Source organism: Chiloscyllium plagiosum, unplaced genomic scaffold, assembly GCF_037043375.1.
Source record: "Chiloscyllium plagiosum isolate Xiang-an unplaced genomic scaffold, Cpla_swu_hap1 HiC_scaffold_9, whole genome shotgun sequence".
NCBI lineage: Eukaryota > Metazoa > Chordata > Chondrichthyes > Orectolobiformes > Hemiscylliidae > Chiloscyllium > Chiloscyllium plagiosum.
The window spans coordinates 92855345-92879498 of record NW_028270147.1 but is presented as its reverse complement, the minus strand read 5'-3'; the positions used below and the strand labels follow the sequence as shown (position 1 = coordinate 92879498).

Here is a 24154-nt window from a genome sequence, read left to right as displayed (position 1 = left end):
GCAGAGGGAGGTGTGTGAATGGAATGAGCTGCCAGAGGAAGTCATGGAGGCTGGTGCAATTACAACATTAAAAGGCAGCAGGATGGCTCTATGAATAGGAAGGGTTGAGAGGGATATGGACCAAATGCTGACAAATGGGACTAGATTAGTTTAGGATGTCTGCTGGGAATGGATGACTTGGACCGAGAGGTCTGTTTGTGTACTGTAGATCTCTGTGACTCTTGAGACACTTCTTAAAACCAACCTGTTCAACTGAGCTGTTTGCCATCTGACCAGACTCTGATTCAGCGTGGTAATTTGTTTTATCAAATCTCAGTCAAGTGCCAGGGGATATTTCATCAAGGTGCTTTGTAAATATGTATTATTGTTCAAACAGAGACTTTCAGAAACTATTTGCACTCAGGATCCATGAACACCGCTGCTAATTGGCAGACAGCACTTCACGATCCGCTTGAATAGATGAATGAGGGGAGAGACAATGTAACTTTAATTCTGGAAGAATTGACACATTTAAAAAAAAAGAACTTGAAATAAAATACCTCCGCAAAAAAAGGGAGGGGGGGGGGGGTGCTAAATAGTCCCACCGAACTGAAGGAATGACCAGATGGATAGGGGACAGGACTGGGGGGGCTGAGGGTGTGGGCAAGTGAGGGAGGGAGGGAAGGCAGATAGATAGATAGAGAGGCGGTGCTAGAGCTGGGAGGTTTGGGGAGATTTGTAGTGTGCCTGGCGGAGGAGTGCGGGCGGGTGAGGCGGTCTCGGAAAGTTACTGTAACTTTCCAATGTCGGCGAGATTGGAATTGGAGTGTTCGAGGCCGGTGGCAGAACTGCAGAATCAACTCTAACTTCAGTGTTTGAGAGAGAGAGAGAGAGAGACAAAGTTTGTTCGCCCGCTGCGTGTGTTTCTCGTTCTCTCTCTCTCTCTCTATGAGGAGCGTTGAGAGGAGGTAACCGCCGAGAGATGGGAGCCAGCCGGCTGTGGTGGAATTTGTGGGGCTTGCTGAGGATTGTGGCTGTGTGTGGAGGTGAGTGAAGGGGGGGTGGGTGGGAAAAGTGTGAGGGGCGTCCACACCACTGAGGGAGAGGGGGTGGTAAAATGAAGCGGAGACAGAGAGAGAGAGAGTTAGTTGGAAAGCCCGGCCAGCCTCCTTCCTTCAAAAACTTCTGACAAACTTTCGTCTGGGTTTACAAACTTTGCCAAGAAATTTTTTTTTAACTTTTTAAAAAAAAACCAGAAACCGTTCTTGTCCCCACGTCAGACCGATTGCCCACCGTAGCCTCCCTGAATCAAAATAAAGTTGGACTCTTTCTCTCTGCTGCAACATCGCGGGCGAATAATTTGCAAAGTTCATTAAACTTTAGGGAATCCTTCAGCGCGCCCTGAGCGGGGAGACTGAAGGATTCTCATGACAAATACTTTTTTGCCATTGTGATCATTTCCCTCCATTTGGTAATCAGAGCGCCTCAGGAATTGATTTTAAACGCTGTTCCCCCCCCCCCCAAAAAAAAACCAAAATCTCTTCGAGTTCCATGGGCAGATTTTCCTGATCCAAAATGAACTCCTCCAGACCCAATTCTCTCCATCTTTACACAGACCCCCGGGCAGTCAGGAAGTTTCGGTTTGTGATGGGGATATGCAGACCCAGACCAGACTCGTGCTCTTTCCAAAGCAGACCTGATGGTTTTTTTTTAAAAGATTCCCCAACTCCCGACCAAAAAGAAACTCTATCCATTAACTTTCTTTCCCCGATCATGTAAACTTGTTACTCTTCAACTTTTCTGGAAGTTTCTTTTTCTGGGCCGTGAAGAATTTTTTTTTAAAGGATTCCTTCAAAAAAAACTTTGGCAGTGGCTTCACATCTATATTGAGACCGTGTCTGATTTTTTTTCTCTCTCTACTGTTGACGAATGTGCTTTCCCCAAAGCCTTTTCTTTGTAAAAAAAAAATTAAGGTTTAAAAATAAAACGTTTTGGTAATAAGCCTTGATGTCAGGAAGCGAACCGAATGATCAGAATGCATAAGTGACAACATGGAAATTTTATTAGTCAAAAGATTGGTGATTCATATTCACAGAAAAGTGCATCGAAACATTTTTTTTTAAGGTGTGAGAAGGAACAGGGCAGGAGTGGTACGGCAGCATTTTCTGTCACTAACCAACCTGTGAGAAGGCTCATTCACTAGTTGCTATGATGGATGTTGATGTTGTGGCCTTTTCTTTAAAGAAAGGGATGGCGGACACCTTGTATGTGCAGTTGAGATGACCTTATTCTGTGTGCAGTGCTGGAGAACATTGGTTAAGCTTCACCTGTAGATTGTGTGTCTCTCTTGCTCTGTTTGAAGTTCATGGTTTTACACAGACACACACACACACATATATGACCCACATGTTGAAACACTGATTTCATTTTGTTCAAACGTGAGTGCATTCTGGGCTTTTCTGCAGTTTAATGGGTTGAGCCACAACGTGAAACACACACACACACAAAAAAGTTGTGAAAACTAAAATGAGCGTTTGCGGAAACTCCCCGAGGCTGCCAGTAAATGCTCTATTCTCTGTAAAATGAGACAGCAGCACTTGTATTTGTGCAGCGTCTTATCGCGTCATTCGAGTGTCTGGGGAACTTGACGTGATGATTTACTTTGAAGACCAATGACTATTATTATGGAAATAAGCGCCTCGTCCAGTCTGCGTTTTCCATGTTTCCAAATGGTATTGAGACGATTGGCCTAAATCGGGACAGAAGTGCTGTCGTTTCGAGGGGGTTGCAAAGTCAGTTTCCCTGGGTGAGGGTTGGCATTTGAACGTTGTCCACTGCTGTAGGGTCCAGTGGTTCAGCTGAAGAACGATTCCAAGTGCAGTCCTTCAGAAACAGACTGTAAACCACAGTCCATGCAGTTTGGGTGGGATCTTTCATTATGTTAAAAACACAACACATATAGATGTCATTGTTGTCACCATCCTTATTTTCCAGCCAAGTTAGCAGGAATTTAATTTTCAACTCCTTTCACTTGGAGAGAAAGGATGATCGCGCACAGAGCATTAATATTAGTTTGAGTGGAATAAGTCTTTAAATGTGCGCAGGAAGTATTGTAACATGTGATTCAGTGCTTGTAGTGTAGGTCTGGTGTATTGGTTCGTAATTTTGAAATAGCTTTTAAATAAACATTAGCTACCTTTAATATTCAGCCCGAGTAATTAATTTTTCTCTTTTTCTTATTTTTACATGTTTGTTTCAGTTTGATTGCTTAATCTATACAGTATATGAAATTTTTGATGCTAACGTCTTCACAATACAGTCTTGGGCAGCAAAAGTGTTTCTTTAATGTACAATGAAATATCTGTAATTGGAGGTGAGGAAGGTATAACCCTTTCTGGTACTCTTCCCCAGCAATGTTCACTTTGCAGCTGTAAGGCTGTGTGAAAAAAAGGATCAGGGATGCTCAGCACTGCTGTAGTTGCTGTCTGCCTCTGCGATGGTTTGGTCATTTTTTGTGCTTGGATCATAGTGTGTTTTACACACAGGTTGACAATTGCACTTCACACAATATGGTCAAATAAAACCACAGCATCGCATTTACAGTCATTGACCAGTGTTCAGCAGCACAATCTGGAAGCCAGACAAATAGTAGGTTGAATGTCAAAAATCATCATATTTTTCTTGTGTGTTTCTTTGAAATAAATTGGAAAGGCTGAAGGGCCACAGAGACTTCTCCCACCAGTTTGCACTTAACCCCATGCTTTAATGTGTGTCTTCAGATGGTTTTTGTCTCAGCAAAGCTTGTGTGCCGCCTTGAGTTATGGCTTTCTGTGGTACTGTACTTGGTACTTCAGCATCTGAAATACTTGTGATGAAGCGAGTTATGGGTGGGACTGGATTAGGAGTAGGCAACACACTACAGAATAATACACCGTGTTCCCATAAGTGCAATCGTAGCTCCAGCACGACTGCGACCAAAGGGCTGATTCTGAGAAGCGTCCCTGACTTACCCTGTGTGCTGAAGGACAGGGTATCTTTGAAAACCCCTTTCCCTTCCTTGGTTCTGACACTCAGCTAAGGGGGCTGTGATAATGATGCAGGTTTTGTTCTTGATAGGATCATTTGACAATCCAATAACTTACTGATCACTATTGGATTTATACTTTCAGACTTGTTTTTTGCAAAAAACTCTTGTTCACAAATTGTCAGTGAGATTTGAACACATTGTCTACATTACTAGTCTCGAGATCTGCCACCATGAGGCATTTAAAAAGCATCTGGGCAGGTGCATGAATAGGAAGGGTTTAGAGGAATATGGGCCAAATGCAGGCAAATGGGATTAGATTAATTTAGGACAGCTGGTCAGGATGGATGAGTTGGACCGAAGGGTCTGTTTCCGCAATGTAAAACTTTGACTCTGAGGGGAAAAGATGTACAATAACATATCTTTTAAGTCATACCCACTCATAGGATCATGTGTGAAGCTACAAGCAAGAAAGAGTTTAAAATGAAAAATCAACCTCTTGTTTTGCTTACGGTGCTCACTCTTTTATATTACTGTATCTTGTGTTCATGTTCGCTGGTGGTGGCAATCTTCTGATCCTTTTATAAATGTGGCAGTTTTCCACTGATACCTTTGAATATGTTGAATGTTGGTAAGTTAGTGAACAATGGGAACTGAGAGGGGTAAAGACCCACTCTTGGTCCAACCAGATCCCACACATTATCTACTTGGGAGTTATTGTGCCTTGAGGAGGAGCATGGATTCTGGCTGATTATTTACCTCTGTCAGTCAAGAAAGCTTGGAAACTATTTTCATCATTTCCTTTGCTGAGCCAGCTGAAACCCAGATGCAAATCTCCAACTTTACCCGGCATGTTGCCCAATACCCAATGGTTCAATTAAATGCTGAGGTTGGGAGGAATTCCCCCCTTTTTTTTTGAAGGAGTTGATTTAATATAAAGCTAGTTATATTTTTTTATTTAAAATGAAACAATTTCAACACTGAAGGCTAAATTCAGGTATGAATATTATAGTCGTGGGGATCTACAGCACATAAAAAGGGTCTTCAGCTCATTGTATCCACACTGGTCAAAAACAACCATCTCACTATTTAAATCCCATTTTCCAGCATGTGGCCCATTGCGATGTGTGTCTTGGCATTGCAAGTGAACATCTAAATCCTTCTAAAATGTTACGAGGGGTTTCTGCCTCTACTACCCATGCGGAAAGTAAGTTCCAGTTTCCCACCACCCTTCATGTCCTCTAAACCTTCTGTCCCTTACCTTAAGTCTATGCCCCCTGGTCATTTATCTCTCCATTAAGGGAAAGAAAGTTTCTTTCTGTCTACCCTATCTATGCCTCTCGTAATTTTATAAACCTCAGTCATGTCCCCTTTAAATTTCCTGGGTTCGAAGGAAAACAATTGCAGTCTGTCCAATCTCTCTCTCATAACTGAAACTCTCCATCCCAGGTAATATCCAGGTAAATCTCCTCTGCACCCTCTCCAGTGCAATCACATCCCTCCTCTCAGATGGATTTCGGAACTGCACACAATACTCTTAGCTGTACGTTTGAGTTTGTTTCTACAGATGCCTGTTGAGAATTACTTAAACAAGGAGCATCTGGTGGGAATGAGAGATTAGAAGGTGTGGAGTGCACTGGCTTCCAGTCTCCAAAGCAGGAGAAAAGCATAGGAGGCATTTACACAGGGACACTGGATTTGCTGGACAAAATGGGTGACGCAGTGGCTCAGTGATTAGCATTGCTGCCTCATAGCACCAGGGACCCAGTTTCTTTTCCACCCTTGGGTGACTGTCTGTGTGGAGTTTGCATGTTTTCCCTCTGTCTGCGTGGGTTTCCTCTGATAGTCCAAAGATGTGCAGCTAGATGGATTGGCCATGGAAAATCAGAGGTTAAGGGGACGGAATGGGATGCTCTTTGGAGGTTTGGTTTAGGCTAGATGGGCTGAATGACCTCTTTCTGCTCTGTAGGGATTCTGTGATTGTAAACGGTCAAGGTCCTTCTATTCCACTTTCGAAATCTTGGTGGTTGCTTGACTCAGTGAGAATAGAATTCTTGAATAACATGATAATCTTCACGTCAGTCTTCACTGTGGAAGATTCCAGTGGTCCACCAGAACTTCAATGGAATCAGGGGGCAGGAGTGAATGTAGTGGCTGTCACTAAAGAAGAAGATGCTGAGGAAGCTGAATAGCCTGAAGGTGGATAAATCATCCTTACCATATGAACTATACCCCACTGTCCTGAAGGAGATAGCTATGGAGGCATTGGGAGTGATCTTCCAGCAACCACTGGAGTCAGCGATCCTTGAGGCCTGGAAACTGACTAAGTAACACCCCTATTTAAGAAGGGAGGGAGGAGAAAATGGAAATTTATAGGCCAGCTTGCCTGATCTCAGTCGTTGGGAAGATTTAAGGATGGGTTTGCAGAGTACTTGGAAGTGCATGGTAAAATAGAGCTAAGCCAGCACGGCTTTGTCAAGGTGTGGTCATGCCGAACAAATCTGTTGGAATTGTTTGAGGAGGTAACAAACAGGTTAGCCAGCAGATGTGATCTGTTTGGATTTCAAGAAGGCCTTTGATAAGGGGCTGTGAAATAAGATACGTGCCCATGGTGTTCAGGGAAGGTATTGGCATTGATAGAGGATTTGCTGACTGGTAGAAGGTAGGGAATGGGGATAAAAGGGTCTTTTTCAGGATAGCAACAGATGATTAGTGGAGTTCTGCAGTGGCTAGTTTTGGGACCTCAACTATCCATTGGGCATTGTTGCAAGGTTTGTAGATGATACAAAGGTAGGTAGAGGGACATGTAGTACTGAGGAAGTGGGGAGGCTGCAGAAGAATTTGGACAGGCTAGGAGAGTCGGCAAAGAAATGGTAGATGAATTACAGTACGGGAAAGTGCGAGGCTATGTACTTTGGAATAGATGAATAAGGGGAGAGATAATGTAGTGGCTGTACAGGACATTAGTTAGGCCACTGTTGGAATATTGCGCGCAGTTCTGGTCTCCTTCCTATCGGAAAGGTGTTGTGAAACTTGAAAGGGTTCAGAAAAGATTTGCAAGGATGTTGCCAGGGTTGGAGGATCTGAGCTACAGGGAGAGGCTGAACTGGCTGGGGATGTTTTCCCTGGAGCGTCGGAGGCTGAGGGGTGACCTTAATTTTGTAAACCTCTATATGAGGGGAATAGATAGGGTAAATAGGCAAAGTCTTTTCCTTGGGGTCGAGGAGTCCAGAACTAGAGGGCATAGGTTTAGGGTGAGAGGGGAAAGATATAAAAGAGACCTAAGGGGCAACATTTTCACGCAGAGGGTGGTATGCGTATGGAATGAGCTGCCAGAGGTGGTGGAGGATGGTACAATTGCAACATTTAAAAGGCATTTGGATGGGTATATGAATAGGAAGGGTTTGGAGGGATATGTGCTAGGTGCTGGCAGGTGGGACTAGATTGGGTTGGGATATCTGGTCGGCATGGACGGGTTGTACCAAAGTGTCTGTTTCCATGCTGTACATCTCTATGAATCTATGACTAAATGGGGAACGGCTTCAAAATTCGAAGCAAGAAGGGACTTCGGAGTCTGAGTTCAGGATTCGTTTCAGGCTAACATGCAGGTTCAGTTGGCAGCCACGAGGGCAAATGTACTGTTTGCATTAATTTCAAGAGGGCTAGAATATAACAGCAGAGATGTGCTGCTGCAGTTGTATAAGGTTCTGGTCAGACTGCATTTGGAATATTGTGAGCAGTTTTGGGCCCCATATCTAAGGAAGGATGTGCTAGCGTTGGAGATGGTCCTGAGGAGGTTCACAAGAAAGATGCTGGGAATGAAGGGTTTGTCACATGAGGAGCGGTTGGTGACTCTGGATCTATACTTGAAGGAGTTTAAAAGGATAAGGAGGGAATTTCACTGAAACTTGGAGAATACTGAGAGGCCTGCATAGATGTTTCCACTAGTAGGAGAGGCTAGGACTCGGGCACAGCCTCCGAGTGAAGGGATGACCCTTTAGAACTGAAATGAGGAGGAATATTTTTCAGCCAGAAGGTGGTGAATCTATGGAACCCATTGCCGCACAAAACTGTGGACGCCAAATCATTGAGAGTATTTTAGACAGAATGATACCTCCTTGATTTGTAAAGAGGTCAATGGATTTGGGGCGAAGGTTTTTCAAACTCATATACTGCCTATCAGTCATGATTGAATGGCAGAGAAGACTCAATGGGCTTAACTTTACTCGTATATAATTTGTCTTATGGTCTGATCTTTATCAATTAACATCCACCAGCACCAGAAATGAGGTCAGGAAAAACCCAGCAGTGAGAACCAGGGATAAGGTCACCATCTTTTGTCTCTCAGTCACTTACCACGTGGCATGCCTCGAAGTATTTGTGTAATTCACCCAAAGTGTTATCTTGTGGAAGAGTTTTATTTAATGTGCGTTAGAATTAATTGTTAGAAACTTACCCTGCTGTTTCGCAAAGGAAATGTTAGTGGTGCGTTTGAAGCATAACCACCATTAGATACAGACACATGTGGAACATCATCCTTTAACTGAAATTTACTGCTTCATATTGGTGGAGGGAACTTGTTCAGTGGTTGAGACAGTGTCTGTAAGAGTCCTATATTTGCGCTTGAAGAAGTAATTTGCTAATTAAAAGCTTGGCAGGATGGTTGATATCAGTGCCATCTCCCATTACTATTGCTTCCCACCCTCTCAAAAGGGATGTTTTTTATTTGTCAAAGGAATATTAAATAGAGAAATTAATATAAGGATAAATAGCCCTCCCACAAATCCAACCCAAACTCTGGATCAGATATGTGGACGACACTTTTCTTATCATTAAGGCAACAGCGATCGAGAACACACACTGGATTATCAACACCTTACTCGCAGGGATCAGATTTATGAGAGAGGAGGAAACCAACAATCGACTCCCATTCCTAGATGTGATGATAGAAAGGACACACAGGTGAATGCATCACAAATGTGTACAGGAAAGCCACACGTACCAACCAGGTCCTGAACTACAACATCAACCACCCAAAATACACAAGAGAAGCTGCATTAGGACCCTGTTCAAAAGGGCTACAACACACTTGCAGCACTCCTGACGAAAGGAAGAACACCTCTACAGAGTATTCGCCAAGAACAGATCTGCCTGCAACTTCATCCACAGGTGCCTAACAGACAAACAATGCGGTGAGGACATGCCACGACCCAACTCACTAGCAATGCTACTTTATATTAAAAAAAAAACCTCGGAACTGACAGCCAGACTTCTGCAACCGCTGGGATTCATGACAGCCCATAAATCGACAGCCACACTCTGACAATGACTCACCAGGACAAAAGACCCTATATCCAGCATGTGCAACACAAATGTAGTTTACAGGGTTCAATGCAAAGACTGCAAGCAAGACTATACAGGACAAACAGGCAGACAACGAGCAATCCTCATCCACGAACACCAACTAGCCACACTAAACACCATGATCAGCAGTCCCTGTTTCTTCCTCTCCTCCCCACCCCCACCACACACACACATGCACGCGCACACACACACACATACACACTCGACTGTGACAACACAACGATCAGAGGAAAGCCAGAGAATTTACAGAAGCATGGCACTCATCCACTGACTCCATCAACAAGCACATAGACCTAGACCCAATATACTAGCCACTACAACAAGCAACTGGAAGCCGCAGGAATGAAACCAAGTAAATTCCAGAAGAGACAGTACAGCAGCACTTCACAGGAGACTCCACAGCACTGAAAATGTCACCTAGACGGGGACGAAATGTCTGCAAATCACCTTCCCAGCTCGGTGAACATAGCCACAATAGAGTCATAGAGATGTACAGCACTGAAACAGATCCTTTGGTCCAACTTGTCCATGCCTGACCAGATATCCCGTCCCAATCTAGGGGTGGTATGATGGCTCAGTGGTTAGCACCGCTGCCTCACAGCGCCAGTGACCGGGTTTGATTCCCACCTCGGGAGACTCCGCAAACTCCACACAGACAGTCTCCCCGTGTCTGAGTGGGTTTCCTCCAGGTGCTCTGGTTTCCTCCCACACTCCAAAGGTGTGCCTCCAAAGGTTAGGTGAATTGGCCATGCTAAATTGCCCATAGTCTTCGGTGCATTAGTCAGAGGTAAATGTAGGGTAGGGGAATGGGCGAGTTACTGTTTGGAGGGTCAGTGTGGACTTGTTGGGCCGAAAGGCCTGTTCCCATACTGTAGGGAATCTAATTACTAATTACACCTGCCAACACCTGGCCCATATCCCTCCCAACCCTTCCTATTCATATACCCATCCAGATGTCTTTTAAATGTTGCAATTGTACCAGCTTCCACCACTTTCTCTGGCAGATCATTCCATACACATACACACTCTGCATGGAAATGTTGCCCCTTAGGTCTCTTTTATATCTTTCCCCTCTCACCCTAAACCTATGCCCTCTAGTTCTGGACTCCCTGACCCCAGGGAAAAGACTTTGCCTATTTACCCCATCCATGTCCCTCATGATTTTATAAACCTCTATAAGCTCACCCCGCAGCCTCCGATGCTCCAGGGAAAACAGTCTTAGCCTATTCAGCCTCTCCCTATAGTTCAAATCTTCCAACCCTGGCAATACCCTTGTATATCTTTTCCGAACCCTTTCAAATTTCACAATATTTTTCCGATAGGAAGGAGACCAGAATTGCATCCAATATTCCAACAGTGGCCTAACCAATGTGCTGTACAGCCACAACATGACCTCCCAACTCCTGTACTCAATACTCTGACCAATAAAGGAAAGCATACCAAACACCGCCTTCACTATCCCATCTACCTGCGACTCAATTTTCAAGGAGCTATGAACCTGTACTCCAAGGTCTCTTTGTTCAGCAACACTCCCTAGGACCTTACCTTTAAGTGTATAAGTCCTGCTAAGATTTGCTTTCCCAAAATGCAGCACCTCACGTTTATCTAAATTAAACTCCATCTGCCAGTTCTCAGCCCATTGGCCCATCTGATCAAGATCCCATTGTAATCTGAGGTGACCTCCTTCACTGTCCACTGCACCTCCAATTTTGGTGTCATCAGCAAACTTACAAACTACACCTGTTATGCTCACATCCACTCATTTATATAAATGATAAAAAGTAATGGACCCAGCACCGATCCTTGTGGCACTCCAGTGGTCACAGGCCTCCAGTCTGAAAAACAATCCTCCACCACCACCCTCTGTCTTCTACCTTTGAGCCAGTTCTGTATCCAAATGGCTAGTTTTCCCCGTATTCCATGAGATCTAACCTTGCTCACCAGTCTCCCATGGGAACCTTGTCAAACGCCTTACTGAAGTCCATATAGATCACATCTACTGCTCTGCCCTCATCAATCCTTTTTGTTACTTCTTCAAAAAACTCAATCAAGTTTGTGAGACATGATTTCCCACACACAAAACCATGTTGACTATCCCTAATCAGTCCTTGCCTTTCCAAATACATATATATTCTGTCCCTCAGGATTCCCTCCAACAACTTGCCCACCACTGATGTCAGGCTCACTAGTTTATAGTTCCTTGGCTTGTCCGTACCGCCCTTCTTAAACAGTGGCATCACGTTTGCCAACCTCCAGTTTTCCGCACCTCACCTATGACTATCGACCATGCAAATATTTCAGCAAGGGGTCCAGCAATCAGTTCTCTGGCTTCCCACAGAGTTCTAGGGTATACCTGATCAGGTCCTGGGGATTTATCCACATTTATGCGTTTCAAGACATCCAGCACTTCCTTCTCTGCAATATGGACATTTTTCAAGATGTCGCCATCTATTTCCCTATATTCCACATCTTTCATGTACTTTTCCACAGTAAATACTGATGCAAACTACTCGTTTAGTATCTGCCCCATCTCCTGCAGTTCCACACAAAGACCGTCTTGCTGATTTTTGAGGGGCCCTGTTCTCTCCCTAGTTACCCCTTGGTCCTTAATGTATTTGTAAAAACCCTTTGGATTCTCCTTAACTCTATTTGCCAAAACTATCTCATCCCTGGAGTGTCGGAGGCTGAGGGGTGACCTTATGGAGGTTTACAAAATTATGAGGGGTATGGATAGGATAAATAGGCAAAGTCTTTTCCCTGGGGTGGGGGAGTCCAGAACTAGAGGGCATAGGTTTAGGGTGAGAGGGGAAAGATATAAAAGAGACCTAAGGGACAACCTTTTCACACCGAGGGTGGTACAGATATGGAATGAGCTGCCAGAGGAAGTGGTGGAGACTGGTACAATTGCAACATTTAAGAGGCTTTTGGATGGGTATATGAATAGGAAGGGTTTGGAGGCATATGGGCCGGGTGCTGGCAGGTGGGACTAGATTGGGTTGGGATATTTGGTCGGCATGGACAGGTTGGATCGAAGTGTCTGTTTCCATGCTGTACATCTTTATGACTCTGTCTCCTTTTTGTCCTCCTGATTTCCCTCTTAAGTATACTCCTACTGCCTTTTTATACTCTTTTAAGGATTCACTTGATCTATCCTGTCTATACCTGACATAAGATTCCTTCTGTTTCTTAACCCTCAATTTATTTTGTCAGCCAGCATTCCCTACGCCTACCAGCCTTTCCTTTCACCCTAACAGGAATATACTGTCTCTGGACTTTCCTTACCTGATTTCTGAAGGCTTCCCATTTTCCGGCTGTCCCTTTATCTGTGAACATCTGCACCCAATCAGCTTTTGAAAGTTCTTGCCTAATACCTTGCCAACCACGACTAGGATTAACAAACTTCCCGAAGTTTGTTTTCTGTCTTGATGAACAGGTTTTTCACTTTTTAGAGTGGTATTCTAATCACAGGGACTACAGTCCTTGCTTTCTTTCTGGCCTGTATTTCTCACAGTAAGTTACACTTCTTTTTTTGTCAAAGTGTCTTTGGAAAGCCCCAAGCTAAAGTAAGGAAATTTGTAACAGCATCTGTACTTTGTAAGCTGGCAGCATTGGAATTGGAAAGTATTTACTGCCAGTCTGTGAAAACATTACTGATTTCAGGAAATAATGGGCTTAATGCATTTTTATTTTTTGGACAGTATATCTTCAAATCTTACTCCTAGATGTGTGGGCAGGTAGAATGCCACAGCGAGGAGCAGGAATTCAGGCAAGTACCAGTGGGATGAGTGAGGGGAAAGAGGTTGGTGAAAAATAAAGATTATTAGTACCTCGCCAAGAATAAGTTTTTGTTTGAATACCAACACCAAAAGCGCAGCATGACTCTTAACCACTAAAAATGTTTGAGTCATGTGGAAATGACTCAGCTGGTAGATTAAAGCTATGGTATGGTATGGAGCTACTCAGAATAGAAATTGAAGTTTTGATCCAATCTCAATTCTCTGTATTCAGTGAATTGATTTCAGCAGGGACAATGATGAGTATGCTGTAAAATTCAGTGCCCTTGGGTTATGGAGGTGCAGCATTCCCTTTTTATAGTCCACGAGCTTTGAAGCAATGTCCCTTTATTTCGTGGGGTTTGTTTCCTCCTTTTGTGAAATGACTACACGGAGGCTGGTATCCTGTCACCAAGTCACCCTTTATTTACACTGGCTCAGACCAGCCAGCTGAGAGCCAGCTCCTAGATTGAGGAGCCCTTCTGAATCTCCTGGTTATATCTGTCGGCTGGGGTCCCCTGATTGGGGTTGTTAACCTGCGTCAATCAAGTATCTCATAGTCAATGAGATCCATCATGTCCTTGTCCCAGTCATTGCACTTTGCTTTTCTGACCTGAGTTGCCAATTTGCAGGTTATGTTGGGAAGTGTAGGAATGGTTGGGATGTATCGGGGAAGAGAGGAAAAGTTCACAAGGTGACCGGCTATCGAGTTCACAAAGACACAAGTTTACAGTGGGATTCTAATCATGGTCATGTTTGAAAAGAATGCCAGGAAGTAACTATAATTTACCTGAGCAAGAAATGGGTATTTAATGTGGGTTGTGAAGTTGCTCCATTGACTTAATGAGTTACTGGAAAAGCGCAGCCCCTCCCCCAAGTCCCTCCTCCCTACCTTTTATCTTAGCCTGCTGGACAAACTTTCCTCATTCCTGAAGAAGGGCTTATGCCCAAAACGTCGATTCTCCTGTTCCCTGGATGCTGCCTGACCTGCTGTGCTTTTCCAGTAACACATTTTCAGCTCTGATCTCCAGCATCTGCAGACCTCACTTTCTCCTTAATGAGTTAATGCTCCAGTTGGGCTATATCATTCACTAAGGCTCGATCCCTGGTTTTAGTTTATTCATTTAGCATCAGTCACAGCAATTTCTAAAACTTCCTGTGGCTAGCAAGGGTTTCCACATCTAATCACTTTCTACTGACCCACGCTGGGATGAATTCAAAGATGTTTAGGTGAGCATAGAATCAGTATTCATAGCAATTTTTCTGAGGTCGAATCAATCATGACTGAAACCTGGTTCTGAATAATGACTCCTTTAGTGAGTTAGCTGTGGTAGACCAACACTTGTGGGAATGAAACCTACAACTGACATTTAGAGACTCAAGAAAAGTGGTAAGCAAGAAATCTTGAGTACACTTTTTGAGAAAAAATGTTTCAATCCTAATTTTGCACATGGACTAAAGATTTCCAGATGTACTTTCCATACCACTTGCCATAGGGTGTTCAAGGTCACAACTAAAATTCTCAGCTCGAGTTTGAACATTGAGTTGGTACTGACGAATCTGTGCCCCTCTACGGGTCTTTGAACGTCTTGGAGTGTTGTCTACAGGTATGCGGACTTGATTGGGATACAGTGACACCAAGTGGCAGGTTTGCTCCAACATCATCCTTAAAAGAGCTACTATTGTATCAGTTATATGCAGTTCCCCTGCCCACTCAGTAACCAACAATGCATATTGATGCAGCCATAAGGATGAAAAATGTGTTGCTGGAAAAGCGCAGCAGGTCAGGCAGCATCAAAGGAGCAGGAGAATCGACGTTTCGGGCATAAGCCCTTCTTCAGGAAAATTTTCCTGAAGAAGGGCTTATGCCCGAAACGTCGATTCTCCTGTTCCTTTGATGCTGCCTGACCTGCCGCGCTTTTCCAGCAAAACATTTTTCAGCTCTGATTTCCAGCATCTGCAGTCCTCACTTTCTCCTAGTGGCCGTAAGGATGACAAGATTTGAGGTTCAGTGCCTGGCTTAAGGCATTGGCTAACTTTAGGGAGGGATAGTGCACTGGGAGTGACTGATTTATTGTGATTACACACCAGATGTATCTGAGCAGACTCACTATGAAGCCAGATTCTTCCACTATTGGTCTTTATCAACACAACTGTGTTACCTCCAGAGAAGTAATGTTGGGAGAGGAAGGAGAAATGCATATTCATAGGCCTTGCTGGTTTGAGTGCTTCCTATTCTGGCACAGAATGCATGAAGGTAATTCACTGACGGTTTTGTGATTTCATTTGAAACTAAGGCATTGAAAGAGATATGGTAGTGTAGGTAAGAGGTTTGTGTTTAGGACAGAAAAGAATAGTGTTCGGATGATTTTACACGTCACGAATGGTGTCAGAGAAGTCAGTGCTGGGGCCATTGTTTTTCGGATAAATGTGTACAGTTTACAGTGGCACTATTGAAGCTTGCCAGCCAGAATACAGGACATCAGAAGATTGACTTGAGAATGTTGGGCAGGTAGATTTCATACGCAAAGTTTACACGAGAGAAATTGTGAATCTGATACATTTTAGAATGAATTAAAAAAACATACATTCATAAGATGTGGGAGTTGCTGGCCGGCCAGCATTTATTGCCTGTCCTTAGTTGCCCTGAGAAGGTGGTGGTGAGCTGCCGCCTTGGACCGCTGAAGTCTACCTGCAGTGGGTTGACCCACCACGCCATTCGGGAGGGGATTCCAAGATTCTGACCTGGTAGAATAAAAAAAAATCATACAACAAAACTTGGAGCAGAGAATCCAAAAAAATGTGGAGTGCAAAATGATACGAAACCTATACAGGTAGGTATTTGAACACGGTTAGGCTATTGTGTTAAATGTTGGGAACTATGCTGAATAAAATACATCAAGGTCATGGGGATGGTGCAAAAGAGGTTTGCTGAAAAGTTTCCGGTATAGTGACAAAAATCTACTGTCTTTGGTGGAATGTGGATGGTTAGAAGTTCTGACGAATGTGCTCAAAGTTCTGAGGGATTTTGATGAGGTTAATTGGGAAATATTATTTCCACTGGCCAATGAAACAGAAACGGAAGGAAATAAATTTAAACTCGCTAAAAGAGTGAGAAGAGAGTTCAAGCCTCTTTAAAGTTTTTAAAGAGGAAGTTGATAAATACTTGTGGAAGATATTATGTAAATTTACAGAACAGAAGCAGGCAATTTGACCTAACTAGTCTTTGGTGTTTATGTTTCAGAGAAACCTCTTTCCACCCCATATTTATCGCTCCATTTATCAGCATAACCTTTATTTCATTCTTTCTTGTGTTTATAGCTTCCTTTTAAATGCATTTCTCAGTTTTTTTTAAATCTCAACTAGTCCTTGTGGTCGTGAGTTTCACATTCTAAGTACTTTCTGGGAGCATAATGCTGGTTATTGGATTCGCAAAAGAAGACAATTAGTAAGGTTAAAATGTTAATGAGGAAGTATCAAGTCAATTGTTGGATAGTTGCGAATGAACATTTGATGGTTTCCAGTGCTGTACAATATATTGTAATTGCTTTGAGACCTGTAGAAACTGGTTCCTATCAATCCCCAGGATTAAAGTATCGCAGGCCCACTCTCATTTAGGTCGCTATGCGTGCTTCTCAGATTGACCTCCAAAGCATCTACAGGTCATAATTGACTTGAAGGAGCAGCACATGTATATTGTTTAGTACTTTTTTAAAAATCCACCTGTTTGGACATTTATGATGCACTTTCATGACAGGTGGCACTTGAACCTGGACCTTCTAGAGACTCATCTCTTTACTATAAGACGTCTGGATCTCATACAGCAATAGTGGAACCTGGTGTAGAGTGCATTGACAGTTGGCTGGTTTCTTTACTGCAGGAATTGACTAAAGTCATCTACTCAAATGATGCAATGCACTTGCATCATGCCAAAAATGCCTGAATGATTGATAAGCATGTATGTGAAAATACAAGCACCAGTAACTGTCTAAACACTGGGCTTCTGTACTTTCTGATTGGTGACATGTCTGTTTCTGAAATATCCATCGTACTTTCTGTGAGTACATTTAGTTTGAGTATTTGCTTGGTAGATGCTAATAATTTTATTCTGCAAAGTATATGTCAGAAGTGAGTGATCCGTAATAAAAGTGAGAGACGGTACAGATTCATACAACTGGAAAGTAAAATGTAGAGAATGGAATTCTGGTACAAGTGTACACTTTTTATGAACAGTTACTTAGTTTGGTATGGAAAAGGTTGTTTTCCCCACGGAGTCTATTATTTCCAAAAAAATGTTAATTTTTGGAAATTAATAGTTTCTGGAAGCAATTTCTTCCCCTTCATGAAATGTTTTGTTTAGTTCTTTTTGTCCATTTGAGGTTTATTACCTGTGTAGATGTAGCAACTTCTAACACATAAGTTGTTGCAGATCATCCAAGGACATGGATTGGCAACTTGTTTTTCCTAGAGTCATTGACTAGCTGTTGGGTGCTACAGTTTAGAGGTAAAGGATGGAATTTAAAGACAGGCTTTTTTATCAAAAAGACTAATTGTGTTTGGATGATGCCATTGTGCTGAAACATCAACAGACTTGAGTAGTACGTCTTCAAAGCTGTCTACGTATTGGGATGTTTCTCATTCCATGTTTTACAATTCAATGTCTTGCTGCCTGTAATGACTCTGTCAGGTATTTGTCTGTGGAATCTCTGTCATGAAGACAGCAGTCATTGGAATGCATTATCTATTGGCTTCTTTGTGAAGGTTGTTATAGTGTCAAGCCCTATGTATCTGCCAAAATAACAAACAAGAAAGTAGTTTGTGCACTCGTGTCGCCATCTGATGGTACCCAATAAATTTTAAATGTATTGAGAATAAAAACAATGAATATATGTACCCTTAATATTTGAATAAATTCAGGTTAAATTTATGAATTCTGTGGGTTCCTTGAATGTTTTTTGATGAAATGGGAATTGAGTCGATAATGTAATTGTCTTAGAGTCACAGTATCATACAGCATAAAAACAGGCCCTTCGGCCCACCATATCTATACTGACCAAACACCAAACTATACGTATCTAATCTAGTTGCACTTGGTCCCTAGCCATCTATGCCCTGACATTTTTCGTGAATTGTCTTCTATCTTGCGTCAAAACTAATTAAACCTGAAAAATCAGGTTATGATCTGACTCTGAAGTTTGCAGCATACCTGTGACCTCAGACTCTCTTACTCCTACTGTCTTCTAACCTGGGACACGCCCAGTGGTGTCAAGTCAAAGAATGTTGTTTAATCCCAGTCTGATTTTTCTCCTCGCCTATGCTGCTGATATGCTTCCTACCTCAAACACCTCTTTCAATACTTCCCCAGCTCTGGAACTGGCTGAGTCCTCTCTTGTTCCACCCCTCTCAAATTTACTTAAGACCTCTATTTTAAAATACACAAGAGTCAGACCAATATGAATCATCACTGGTTTTTCTCATTTTTGCTTCTGGGATATGCTACCGTTGTGCTATCTCACTGTATATTGTCCACTGAAATCCCTTCCTGTTGGGAAGCAGCTGTATTTTCCCTCCTTGACATGAGCATGATTGAAGTATGTAGTGTACACTAAGTACATCCGCTGCCAAAACTATGGGAAGGCCAGATTAGCCATTTTTGATTTATTTGATGACCTGCTCGTGGTCCTGTTGCCACTACCTTTGACAATGCTTAATTTAGGAGCTCTCACAGAAGATTCATAACTGCACCACATTTAGGTTTTTGTATACTTTTCGCTACAGACAGTGGTTAGATCACAATATTCTTTGAAAGAAAGGCCAGGTTTTAAGTCATTTGCTAGTTGCTGGGCACTATTTGGCCTACACATTATAATGCTCGACACTGCTGTTGGAATAATTAGTTCCATCAGTTTAATGTTTGTTAAATGCTTGATGAATGTCAGGCATTATGGATTTGTGTCTACACCACCTCATTTGTGTGACATGTTGTACCAGCCATTCTGTTTGTGAGGAGCTTGTTACATTTTGATACATAGTTGGAAGAAATGAATATTAACACCGATTCAAAGTGATTAATAGGAAGTGTTTGTTTACATTTACAGACCATGCCAGCATTCCTTAGGACTGTGGAATTTTTGTGTTCCCCAGTTCTGTTGTTTGCGTAGGCTGTGGCATTCAGCATTCTGAAATATTAATGAAATTTAACTCTCGGTTGAAGGGTGGATAGAATCCTTGGTAAAGTAGTACCAGTGGAAGAAATTTAGTTCGCGAAGATAAGTTTTTATTTGTGCATTTTTGTTCTTTATCTAAAGTCACACAGAATAAAACTTCAAAACGCACAGTGGTGCATCACCAGATCACGAACAGACGTGGGAGCCCCTGCAGTCACTTGTTGGGGCTCAGTGAGTTAAAGCAAAACAGCAGCTCAGCAACTATCCTAATCTGTGATTGACGAATTAAGTACGTACAGTACTAGGCATCAGCACAGACCTTTTGAGGGCTATATGCCCAGTATTATGCCAGGTGCTATCTTGATCCGTGAGGCTACAAGTGACAACCCTTATATCTTTTTGTTCCCCAAATGCCGTTGAGCAATGTTCCCCTTCATTAAGCATATTCCATCCTGTTGCCTCCGTAGCACCTGTTTAGATTAGAATTAGATTCCCTACAGAATGGAAACAGGCCCAACAAGTCCACACTAACCCTCCGAAGTTACCCACACAGATCCATTCCCCTGCCCTTATATTTACCCCAACTAATGTACCCAACACTATGGACAATTTAGCATGGCCAATTTGCTTGACCTGCGCACCTGGGAGGAAATCCGAGCACCCGGAGGAAACCCACGCAGACATTGGGAGAATGCACAAACTCCACACAGACAGTCGTCCAAGGCGGGAATCGAACCTGGGTCCCTGAGGCAGCAGTACTAACCACTGAGCCGCAGTGCCGCCCATGAAGATGACATTAACTGATTAGAAGAGGACATTTTGGATCCATCAACCTCTGAGTTATATGGGCCCAGCACACTCCCGCTGCGCCACTCTGTCTGCTAAGGTCAAGAATAACTACCTCAACAGTCATGATTTGGAGATCCTCTCCTCCCTGACCTATCACCTTCATCTCCTCCCCCACTCACCTATTGTACTCTATGCTACTTTCTCCCCACCCCCACCCTCCTCTCACTTATCTCTCCACGCTTCAGGCTCTCTGCCTTTATTCCTGATGAAGGGCTTTTGCCCGAAACGTCGATTTTGCTGCTCGTTGGATGCTGCCTGAATTGCTGTGCTCTTCCAGCACCACTGGTCCAGAATCTGGTTTCCAGCATCTGCAGTCATTGTTTTTACCTCCAATTAAACCTGTTAGACTATAACCTGGTGACCTGGTGTTGTGTGACTTTTAACTTTGTACCTCAACAGTGACTATGGTGGAACGCTTCACTCTTTATCAAACTTGAGTGCTGTAAATGATATTGTTTATAAAACTATTTTGAGATTAGAGTTGAGTAGTATCTTTTATTTGGAGGGGCAACATATTTTCATGTTTTCTTTAAGAAGGAAAGCTTGTTCTTCTCGATATTAAAGTGGTTGTGTGGGGGGGGTGGGGAGAGGGGTCGCTTACCAAAACACACTGTTTCTTCTTAGAAGCTGTGAGGATTTGTAGAGGTTAAATAGATCACAAGGAGTGAAATGCAAGACAAGCAGAGAAACAGAATGTGACAATTGGAAATGGAGATAGGAACCTGCTCGTGGTGCATAGCACTCTCTGCCATAAGTTGAAGGTTGTGGATTCAAAGTTAGATAAAGCAGGGGAGGTGATGCCCAGTGGTATTATCACTGACCTATTAATCCAGAGATCACGGTAATGTTCTGAGAATACAGGTTCAAATCCTGTCATTGCAGATGGTGAAAATTGAGTCCAATAAAAAGTAGTTTGAAATTAAAAGTCTAATGATGACTATGAATTCATTGGCAATTGTTGTGGAGAAACCCATCTGGTTCACTATTGTCCTTTTAGGGAAGGCAGTCTGCCTTACCTGATCTGGCCTACATGTGACTCCAGACACACTGCATTGTGGTTGATTCTTATCTGTCCACTGGGGCAATTAGGGATGGGCAATAAATGCTGGCCAGTGATGCCCACATCCATGAATAAATAAATAAAAGCAGCATACTCTGGTCCTGCCACATAGATGGTTATTTGTAAGACACTAGGAATTAATTGTTACGTGAGTATATATCTTGGGATGACACATTTACTGCTGCATTGTAGTCATGTGACAAGTAACAATCTATCCGTCTGCCAATCACATTGGAGAGTTGTCGAAAACTACACTCAAATGAAGCTTCAGCATTTTGAGTCTGAAGTGAAGTTTTTTTAACTTCTAGAAACCAAAAGATGTAATAACTCCATAACATTTAAAGAAATGTTGCACTGCCTGCTCTCTTGGGTGCATTTGCAAGTTCCCATTGCTCCATTCAAAACAATAAATGCTTCTACTCCAACATGACTAAAATAGATTACCTGTTAACTTATCACTTTATTTTGTACAAAGCTGGGTTGCCTTGTTTCCTATGTTACAGCAGCAACAGCATTTCAAAAGCACCTGATGGAATGTGCTTTTCAATGTACTGGGGTTGAAAAGATTTCTAAACTCAAACCTATGTTTTTGTGGCATTACAGAGTCTTTATGATCAACGAAAACTGAAAAGCAGATGGATTTAGATTTATTCTTCTATTCATTTTAGAACTGTGTTAAATATTTGCTTCATAATGAGTGGAGCTGCTTGTGTTTACGTTGAATGTGCCCTTCTGATAGAAGTGAATTGCATATGGTTAAAGCAGGACATGTGCTCAATTCAAAGTCACAATTTGCAGCTTTTCCAGATACTGTGCCTTCCCTACAATGCTGAGTGCTGAACACACATTGAGATTGGAGACTGGGAGACTTTCAGTGAGTAGAAGACAGTAATGTGTTCCGCCTGTAGCAGCAGTGCTTACATTCGCTATGAGAAGCTTGGCTAATTCCAGAGATGTAGGTGGAAAGTGCCCTGTCCCAATAATTTATGGCTCAGGTATCCAAGCTGGGGGCAGCAGGCTATAATTAGGCCCAGTATGCAGTTTTCTTTTTTAGGACTAAGATTTCTGGATTTCGGAATAGTTAACTTCATAGGGGCATTAAATAGCAAAGTTTGGATTTGCTTCGAGGTGTGGAATGTGTTACAGCAACGGAAACATTGATTCAAACTTTATATGCAGCCCAGAAAGTTTCCTTGTGCACACCTTGGGAATCCACAAATGTTGATGAGCAACAGATTGTTCAGGTCCCAACGCAACAGCTCAGGAAATTTCATAGCACCAGGCTGACCTTCAGCAAGGAATCCTCTGGCTAGTTACAGTCATTCACCTCCAGCTGATGAATTAGTATTTCTATGTTGAACAGTACTTTCTCAGTAGGAAGGGCATAGAAAAATGGTTTTCAGGGCCCATCACAAACAATGACTTGGTAACATCACGGCTTTTCAAGCTCTCTTTTGTTTTGTTCATCTATTCGTGGGGTGTGGATGTGATTGGCTGAGCAAGTATTTATTGTCCATTGCTAATTTCTGTTGAGGAGCTGAGCTGCGTTCTTGAACCACTCCAGCCGATGTGCTATAGATGGACTCAGAATTTCATTAAGGAGGGAATCCAGGATTTTGACTCTTGCGAAAGTGAAAGAACAGTGATATATTTCAAAGTCGGGCTGTTGAGTGGCTAGGAATGGAACTTGGGAGGGCAGATGGTGAGGATCCCATGCCTCTGCTCTTGTCCTTCTACAGGGAAGTGGTCATGGGTTTGAAAGGTACTGTGAAAGGTGTTTCGGTGAATTTCTGCAGTGTATCTTGTAGATAGTACACACTGCTGCTACTGAACATCAGTGGTAGAGTGTCCAGTCTTATGAACATGCCTGTCATATACAGTCATGAATAAGGGTGACACCTACGCAACTAACTGGAGTGGAAAAGCTCATGCTAAAGCATTTGCAACCATCTTCAGGCAGACATAGAAAGTGAATGATCCATCTTGGACTCCTCCTGAGGCCTACTCAACCAGCACTCTTCAGTCAGATCTGCCACCTAGAAGGACCGGGACAGCAGATGCAAGCCACACACCTTGGAATGATGTGGCTGTTCCTTCACTGTTACGGGGTCACAGTTCTGGAATTCCCGGTCAGCACTGGGAGTGTGCCTGCATCAGGTGTCCTGCAGTCATTTAACACATGGCACGGTGGCTCAGTGGTTAGTACTGCTGCCTCATAGCACCAGGGTCCCAGGTTCAATTCCACCCTCGAGCGACTGTGCAAACTCCACGCAGGCAATCTCCCTGTGTCTGCGTGGGTTTCCTCTGGGTGCTCCGGTTTCTTCCCACAGTCTAAAGATGTGCAGGTCAGGTGAGTTGGCCATGGTAAATTGCCCATAGTGTTAGGTGCATTAATCAGAGGGAAATGGGTCTGGGTGGGTTACTCTTTGGATGGTCGGTGTGGACTTGGTGGGCTGAAGGGCCTGTTTCCACACTGCAGGGAATCTAATCTTTTTAAAAAAAACCACCACTTTCTTGAAGTCAGGTGAGGGTGGAGCATTAAATGCTGGCTAAGTCAGAGATGTCCTTGCCCCGTGAATGAGTTTTATAAGGAAAATAAATGAAAGGGGTTTTGAGCGTGGATGACTGGCTGTTGACGTCATTTTGTTTCTTGGTGATCAAGGATGTGGTTCTTCATTTGAAACCTTGTTACTTGAATTTTAATCAGAACCGCTAGGAAGAAGAATATATATTTTTTTTAATTTCAAAGCCTCTTTTCAAATTCAATAAGTCCTGAGACACCATATTCCTCATTTACTTGTTTTCCCAGCTGGATCTGAGCAATTAAGTTGTGGGGGTGGAGGTTTTGGAATTTGAAGTAAATCAGGAGACAGTGGGATGCAGCAAGCGCCTGATGCCAGACGTTTGTTTGCAGCATGGAAGTTCTGGCACTCGGAGT

General features: G+C 43.0%; 1 protein-coding gene across 1 annotated transcript in view; it reads left to right on the top strand.

Annotated features, from left to right (window-relative positions):
- Nucleotides 1-743: 743 nt before the first annotated feature.
- The window catches only part of LOC122554632 (neurogenic locus notch homolog protein 1-like), a 158378-nt gene continuing 134967 nt past the window's right edge, over nucleotides 744-24154 (top strand). Inside the window, exon 1 of the mRNA XM_043699954.2 lies at nucleotides 744-1025. Within this exon, the coding sequence (XP_043555889.2) occupies nucleotides 962-1025 (64 nt within the window). The 5' untranslated portion in view covers nucleotides 744-961. The remainder of the gene's footprint in view (nucleotides 1026-24154) is intronic.